Source organism: Phaethon lepturus, unplaced genomic scaffold (genome assembly GCF_000687285.1).
Source record: "Phaethon lepturus isolate BGI_N335 unplaced genomic scaffold, ASM68728v1 scaffold35398, whole genome shotgun sequence".
Lineage (NCBI taxonomy): Eukaryota > Metazoa > Chordata > Aves > Phaethontiformes > Phaethontidae > Phaethon > Phaethon lepturus.
Window position 1 is genome coordinate 1 of NW_010560350.1, and position 8,094 is coordinate 8,094.

At 48.5% G+C, this 8,094-nt stretch overlaps 1 protein-coding gene across 1 annotated transcript; it reads right to left on the reverse strand.

Moving 5' to 3' along the window:
- Window positions 1-790: 790 nt before the first annotated feature.
- On the reverse strand, window positions 791-7,465 carry POLE4 (polymerase (DNA-directed), epsilon 4, accessory subunit; the record flags this gene model as incomplete). Its single annotated transcript, XM_010293644.1, has 5 exons — window positions 791-1,047; window positions 2,042-2,198; window positions 4,264-4,359; window positions 7,039-7,080; window positions 7,381-7,465. Coding segments are annotated over 5 exons (637 nt in total), but the record flags the coding sequence as incomplete, so codon positions are not given.
- Window positions 7,466-8,094: the final 629 nt, after the last annotated feature.

Sequence of the window (8,094 nt, forward strand, 5' to 3'; positions counted from 1 at the left end):
CAGGATGGTTTTAGATGCAGAAATGCCAATAAAGTGACATCAACAAATTCCGGGAGAACTGATTTTATCAGGCAGTTGTGGAAAATCACTTCAACACGACTTTCCATCCTGATAAAAACAGAGCAGTTCATCTTCACCGACGTGACTCTCTGGTTATTTTATGTGTGAACTCACTCACAAGACAGCACACCAGTTCAGGACAAACCTGATCAGCTTTATCCCAGTGGAAGGTTTTGATCTCTCTGGAATGATTTAGTTTGGAGTTTCCATTTCTGACTGATTTCTGAAACAGTGTAGCTCACTGGTGCTGAGATGAAAGGGCATTTCAGATCGTCGGAAAGGAAACTCCATTTTTTAGTGGTTGCTAAGGTGTCCATTTTCAGGAGAGCTTTTATCAGCAGGTTGTTTTTCTTGCTTTGGCGGGGGGGGGGGTTGGACCGGAGACTCCTGAGGTCCCTCACAGCCTGGGTTACTCTGATTCTATGACCTCTAGTTAGAGGACATGTCACCGTAAGATGAGGTGGTTGTATTTCCATCCTCACACCATGCACAGGGGCAGAGAATTACCATTTCACCTGCAGACCTGTGCTGTAAGGGCCCAGCAGCAGACGGGAAAAGAAAACCCAACCCTGACAGTATGAAGTACAATCCCATCCCCACCTAAGGCAAAGAGGGTTCGCGTAGCAGACCGGAGCATTGTTAGTTCTGAGCGCTGACGTTGGTGCTGGTCACACAGAAGGGCTTGTCCCCATATTCCTGCAGGGAGGCAAACTCTCCATCGTTCCCATACCTGCACTGTAGGCCAGGTCAGAGCATTTCCCCACGTCAAGCGTGACCTCCCAGGGAGAGTCTGGAAAGAAGGTTTTCAGAGCTGGGAGACGGAGACATTCCTTGGGGCACGTGCTGCAGTGACAGCCGTCGACCACCTCCACCTTCCGAACGCCTTCGAAGAGCAGGAGCCGCTCCACGTGCACACGGGCGGGCTCACAGCAGGAACCTGCAGAAACGTGGGGCTGCCGGCCGCAGTGGCGAGTCGGGGCGCCGGACCTGCAGCTGCACAGAACAGGGCAAGCGGCATATACACTTATAAAAACAGGCCATGGAGAACAACTTCCAGCATCAGCTCCCGAACAAAAACCTCTTCTGACCTAGAACTGACTCAGCTTTTACTCCTTTCTCCCTGCATGGCAGCACTGTGTTGCTGTGGTGCTGCTCTTCCCAGTGACACGCTGATATCAGAACTGTTTATTCCCCCAAACCATGCTACAATCAGCTGAACTGCATCGCCTAAAGCAGTCCTCATTTCACCCCAGGCTCCTGGTCTGGAGTCTCAGCGTGATGACAGCTCTGGGGAATGAACGTGGACCTGCCTGCCTGGAAGGTGCTGCACCAGCAGTGCCACAGTGCAGAGCTCGTTTCCATTCCCTCTCCAGGGTTAGTTATCCTGGTGGAGATGGGACTTTAGGCAACGTCAGCTCTCCTGGGATAAGGAGAGCATCGCAGCCGTGCATAGCTATGTCCCCAAATGCACAGGCTGCTTCTAGTCCTTCCTAGGAGTGACACATGGCATGTGATACGGGAATGACATAAGCACCTCAAAGGCCAGATATTCATCATGAAATCATGGGTCCTGCCAGTTTTGCTCAACCGGGCAGAACAAAGCCTCCAACCCCTCTACAGCAGCTCTCACGTGCAGCGGATGTGGCTGAGTAACAACTCAGACAATGGTCTCAGGGCTGGGCTGGGGGAGGACAGAAATACGCTCGGATGCTGCCCAGAGCAGCGGGGTAGGTGCTGTGACAGCCCTTCAGCTGAGCCTCTCCTCTGCCACGAGGTATCCAGCGTTGCGGGAGAGTTCCCATTTGTCTAGCCTGCATATTCCACTGCTGGCCGGCGAAGGGAGGACAAGAGGCTCACTGACAGGTTTTCTGCAATGCAGAAGCCAAGAACAGGTATTTTAAAATGTGTATAAAGTCACAGCCCCAGGCACCAGTGTAAGACCTTCACCCAGACCCAACTGCTCCTGCCACGGGGACGACACAAAACCACTTTTCTCACCTTCTTGCTTCTAAGAAAATCAAGCATGGAGGAGTGTCTGGAGAGCCCCGGGAGGCCGGGGTGGGGGGAGCCGATCCGACGGGACAAGCAGCTGGACCAGCACTTTCCAACATCCACGCTGACAGGACTGCCAGAGGCACCTGTGAAACACAAGTTTGGCGAAAGGATTACTCCTCACTATTTCTGTGATGCTGGGAAGGCCCAAGCTCAAACCAGGGCCAAGTATAACACAAACACTGGACAAAAAGACATGGTCCACCTCTGGAAGTCTGCCTGGGAGAGAGAGTCCTTCAGCCTGAGCACCTGCAGAAATCCCAGAGAGAAAGCCCTTCGCTAGCGCTGCAGACGGATCTACTGTGTCTGCAGACCAGAAGTAAAACATTTCATAATAGACCGGTAAGCGCACTACAGAATAAAAAGAATGCAATTAAAAAATCACCGGGAAACAGTAGGTTTTACATGCTTTACTGGGCTCATGAAGGATGGGCTGAGCATAGGTGAACACATTGATTAGCAAAGGGAAAATGAGAATGCTCATCTCTTGCTGAACTCCAGACCTTGAATGAACTGAGCGAGCCTGAGCACCCAGTAGATTCAGGGCAGAAAGAGAAACTCAGCTCCCCTTGCCTGCAGCCCAATGAACCTGCTCATGGAGCTGCCTGAGCTGAAAATATATCTGACCCCTGCCTGCCAAATCCCGATTTCACAGCTCCCCAAATCTGTTGCATTGCCACATTAGCATTACAAGGCAGAGGACAGGAAGGTGGGAATGGGTGTGGGAATGGGTGAGACACAGGACCATGGCATCCAGGTTTAGATCAGTTTGCGGTATTTTGAGTTTGTAAAATATCAGGGGTTATTGGCTAATGGCTGTTCCTTCTGGAAATCCTTCTAAAATGAGTTATTTTTCCCCAATAGTGCTGTCCATACTCAAAGGGTTGGTTGATGTAAATCCTCATTTCATCACAGAATAGGGAAGAAAACTGGCCTTAAAAGTGCCCACTGAGCAGTTCAACACCACTATAATTCGTTTGCTTTAACCTGCTGGAGTTGCAGACCCAGTGTGTGCTGCAAAAATTCTGCACTTGTTTTAAAACTGACCTTCAGCGTCAGTGCGAGAGACAGCCACCATCACCGTGCTGCACGACACCAGGAAACACGTAGGCACATTTTAAACTCACATTTAGGTTATAGCTGCTTCTAGCTGCCTGAGGATTTCTTTGCCCAGGGAAGCCAGCAAGCAGTAAGGCAGGTAGCCATTTGCAGTGTGTTAGCCATTCCCCGGCGGTGGTCCCTGCGGATGCTCCTCACCCACAGCAAGGACACAGACAGCTGGTCGCTTTGCAAAGGACACTTCGCCAGCTGAAGACACTGTTAACCCCTGCTCTCCCATCCCCACAGCAGTACAGGCCGTGTTTATTATTTTTATCACTATCTATTACTATTTTCATCATTATTTACTCTTCTAAAGTTGTTTCCTCTGGAGATGACAAGCTGCTTGTGACAGTTTTTAATCTGGATATGGTCATTTATAACTCCTACTGTTCACATAAGAACCTGATATTTTGCGAACACTAAAGGCTGAATTTGTACAAGTGCTGCTCTCGTGCACTGAAAAAACCCCTAAGAAACCTCAGACTTTTGGCCATACAGTTTAACGCCGTTTTCACATAGCTGCGCTGAAACCAGCTGAAGCTCATTTTATGTAGCCTTACAGCTGCTGCAAGGGGAACTGAGAATAAAGCTACTCCTGAAGGCCACAGACTTTTTTTCTGGTGAATAAATGGAGTTATTTCCTACTTCCTCTGCACAGTACAGTCAGGACACCTTGCTGTCTTGCTGACAGCCCTTCCAGTGTTAATCCTGGGGACCAAAAGTCTGCAGTGGTCCTGAACTGACGCAGTACCAGAGGCAAACACAGAATTCAACCACATTGCAGTACACTGGCACAGAAAATGAAGCCTCTTTTATGCAGATGAACAGAGCTGGGGGCCAGGCTACTCATCAGTTCCTATTCTACAAAACGTGCTTTAAGCATTGGATTATCCGGGCAATGAGTCCCCAGCGTATTTCTGTCCTTAATCCCCTGAGGGAAAAGTCACTAGGATAATTTTAACAAAAGGAAACCTCAGGGGGATGATGGGCAGGACATGAGTGGGGGTGCTTAAAGGATCTAGGTTTCTTGCGGGCGAAGGGGGAACGCACCATGCCCGAGGTGGAGGAAATGGCTCTGCCTCCTGCAGCAGCCCCTCTCTGCAAAGAGGTTCCCTTGCTCGTCCTCTCTGCCGACGGCTCCGGCACCTGCAGGCACAAACCACCAAGCCCAGCATTACGCCGGTTATAATTCACCACCGCTCCTGCTTGAGCTGGCAGGAGGCCCTGAGCGCCGAGCACAAGTCTCCAGCCACCCGCCGTCCTGAGCCAAATGGCTTCAGCCTGAGGAAGAGATTTAGAGCGGTTATAGATGGACGTGATCCATTTGACTTCTCAGACCTGGCCAGTTGGCCTAAACACCGTACCTGATTAATTACTCCAAGAAAAGGCTGTGTTTAGAGGTGTTTTATCTTAGGACATCAGTCCCCTGCTCTCTCTTACTTCCATGTTACTGCAATGCGAGCTTCGGTGAGAGGAGTCCTCTCAGCACAAAGCAGCTTGCGGGCACTAAGCTCCCCAGATTGCTGCACAGCAGCTTCCGCCGAGACAAACCCCAAATTATTTGCCGAGTGCTGACAATCCTCCAGGCTGCTCAGAGTGAAGCATCATAGAAAACATACACTCTGCCCATGCAGAAGCATCAGGCATGAAGGAAGGCCACGCACAGCCTCACACCACACACCCACACAAGCCCCTTTTCTCTCCTATGCAGGAGGCCAAAGCAACACCAAAGACAATGAGAAGGAAAAAGGAACTTACTGGCAAAGATGGAAGCACGCAGGAGCCCTGCAAAGAAGACTACAGCTAGTGGGTCCTGCCTACTGCACCTTGGGAAACACAAAAAGGTCTCCGGTATCCCCGATACTTACACCAGGCCCTCCCTCAGCAGGCGAGAAGGTGAACAGCTCAGAGACAAACGGGTTTGCATATCGCCAGCAAATACCTCCAGACTGTGATCTGAGCAAACACCTAAGCAGGCTGGGCAGCGATGGCATCTCTCCCACAACATGTCTACAGGGATCAGGCTTGGAGCAAACTTCAGAGTGTTTCTTGAGAGCAACTGGTTTTGCTCCCAGCGTGGAAAAGCTCCCTTGGGGGTCTTCGTTCTTACCACCACTTTCAAACTAATTAAGTTTGTGGTGACTTGGAGTCACTTTCAAGTCCCCTCATTTGAAAGGAACGTGCATCCTTCATCCTCACTCATCCACGTTCAATGGCTTTTTTATCTAGGGACAACCCTCTTTTGTCCCTCCGCAACACCAACACTGAGACAAAGCTGGCTCTTTGATAAAGATGGCAACACCGTAGGACTCAGCCACATCAGGGATGACAGACAGCACATTCCCCACAACCACACCGAGAGGCCTACAGCTCTGGTTTTGCCTCTTTTCAGTGTGACTGAGCCCTAGAGCCACGAGGACGCATCTTTCTATTTTGTTAAACACATGCAGGAAAGTACTAGTCTCCCAAGTCCTGGAAACAGCAGAGGCACAGACGGTGCTTGTGTGTGGTAAGGGGCTCTCGGACACACCGGTCGAGGGCAGCAGTATGTCCTGAACGCTTGCTGCACGCGGCTCCTAACTGCAGAAGTCAGGATCTCTGCACCGGCTTGGCCAAGTGCACGTGGCAGGGAACAGATCCAGTTTCCAGGGAAATTTTTTTTTGCCGGATTCAGGAAAGAGAGCACACAAGAGAACGGTGATGGCAGCGTAATGCATCTGACACTACTCTGGCATTCAAAATAGGGTTTTGGGGAGTGTTGGGTTTGCGTGGTTTTTTTGCTACAATTATTTACAGGTGCAGCAATCAGAAATTTATGGAAGCTGTACACTCCTAGGAACAAGCCAAGTCTCCCTGGAGCTCATATATAGCTCCTAGAGGACAGCTGGGCTTCACTGGGATAGACGCCTTGAGGAAACAATAGCAAAACCAAAATGCTGTTAGAAGGCATCCTTTCCACACTATGCCATTTACCACCGTGCTAAAGGAACACTATCCCCTTCATCCCAGCAGCACAGGGAACAGGACAGCTGTTCAACAACAAAAAAATTTAATTGTGTTTGGCCAAGAAACAAACATATACAAAGAAAAATACATTTCCATGTAAAAAATTTCACCATGCCTGGGCATCTGAGCCGAGCCACTCTCCATTCACATCTTTGTGGTGCTGCAGAGTACCTGGAGAGGCAGGGACCGCTACTCCGAGCAACTGCCGTGCGACCTGGCCAAAGCCGGAGAGCAGTCTGCACCGTGGCGGCAGGGCACAGTTAAGTGACATACAAAGTATTTATGAAAAAATATGCATTTTAAATAAAGAACTTAAAACAACTTAAACTTTATACAAAAAATTATGGTTGCCACTTCAATGTCTTGATTCTAGGAACTATTTTTGAACTCTCAACATCCTGTTTTCTGCGATTTGTCCATCTCTGTGCTCTGTTTCTCCAGAGAGCTCTGTCTCTGGCCGGCTCAGTCCAAAGTACCTAAAAATGGAAAAAAAAAAAAAAAAAAAAATTATAGTATCAGAAATCAGAAATGCAGTTATGTGAACAAATGTAACTTGTTTACAAGCTGCCAAAGGAACATGCAGTAACTTTTTAAAGTTGAAGCAAATCACACACAAAACAAATCTAGCTAAAAAGTATTGTACATGTCTCAGGGTCCGCTTGATTTGTGTTTCACCTCTCAGAGAGGGGCATAACAAGGTACACTATTAATTATTAAAGATGTGGAAAGAGAGGGATCTGCAAATGATTAAGTTCTTTCTTTCCCAAGAAGGAGACTACACAAAATATTGAAACCAACTGAAACCAAGTAGAAACTCACCTTCCAAAAAAGCAAATTCATCAATAGCTTCAATGGCATTATCTGCAAAGCAAATTTAAAACAATTAACATAGATAAACCGACTCCATATTTGCATCTGCTTCAAATAGCAGTATTTGAATTTACATCACAGTACAGCAACCAATTTCAAAGAGGTTTACTTGTTTTGGAGCTGGTGTGTGAAATTATTAGCGTAATATTTGGTAGAAGAGAAGTTTTTCTCTCCCGTCTTCAGAGAAAGAAAAAGAGGCACCTATGACTGCTTCATCACACCAAGACAGGTGGAAAAATCCTCAATCCTAGCAACTCTTTGTTAAGGATAGCACAGAATATGCTCTCGTACCCAGGTCTTTTCTCTGCAGAGTTTTCCTTTTTCCTTGCTGAGCATACACGTAAGCATCTTTGGCTATGGTTTCAACAAACAACTCCTGCAAAGGAAAAACAAGACAGTTTCACACAGGGGATGAGAGAGGGAAGAGAATATCCTGAGGAAAGGTCCTACAAGACTTCAGGAAGAAACCATAATTTCCGTCTTAAAATTTCCCCTTTCCAATAAATAGCTCTGCAAATAACAAATGAAACTGTTGGACAGTGATGCACATGAGAAGTAACAAAGGAGGAGAGAAGAACAAGAGTGTATTGGATAGAGATGGTTCCTCTGAACGCATCTGGGAGACCAGCTGCACACCATCTGCTCCCAGGGCACCTTCTGAAGGAGGAAAGGTGTCCTGTGCTCCAAGGATGAAGTGGATTGAGCACAACGGTCCTCGCGTGCCACCCAGCAGATACCTCAGTTGCGGGAAGGTGGTGCCCAGCGGCAGGCCTAGGAGTTACTGCAGGGAGACACCGAAAGGGAGAGACCGGAGCCTACACACGGATGCTCTCACACGATGCCAAAACCATCCCACCAAACACACCTCGCCTGTGCAAAGGGACAATTTCCAAAGGAGAAAAACTCCTCTGTGTTACACACTGCTCTGATCTGCACATCGCAAAGCCTCAACGTGCAATCGGGGGGAGCTCGAAACCCACCCGAGCGGGCACACAGCTGCCTGGC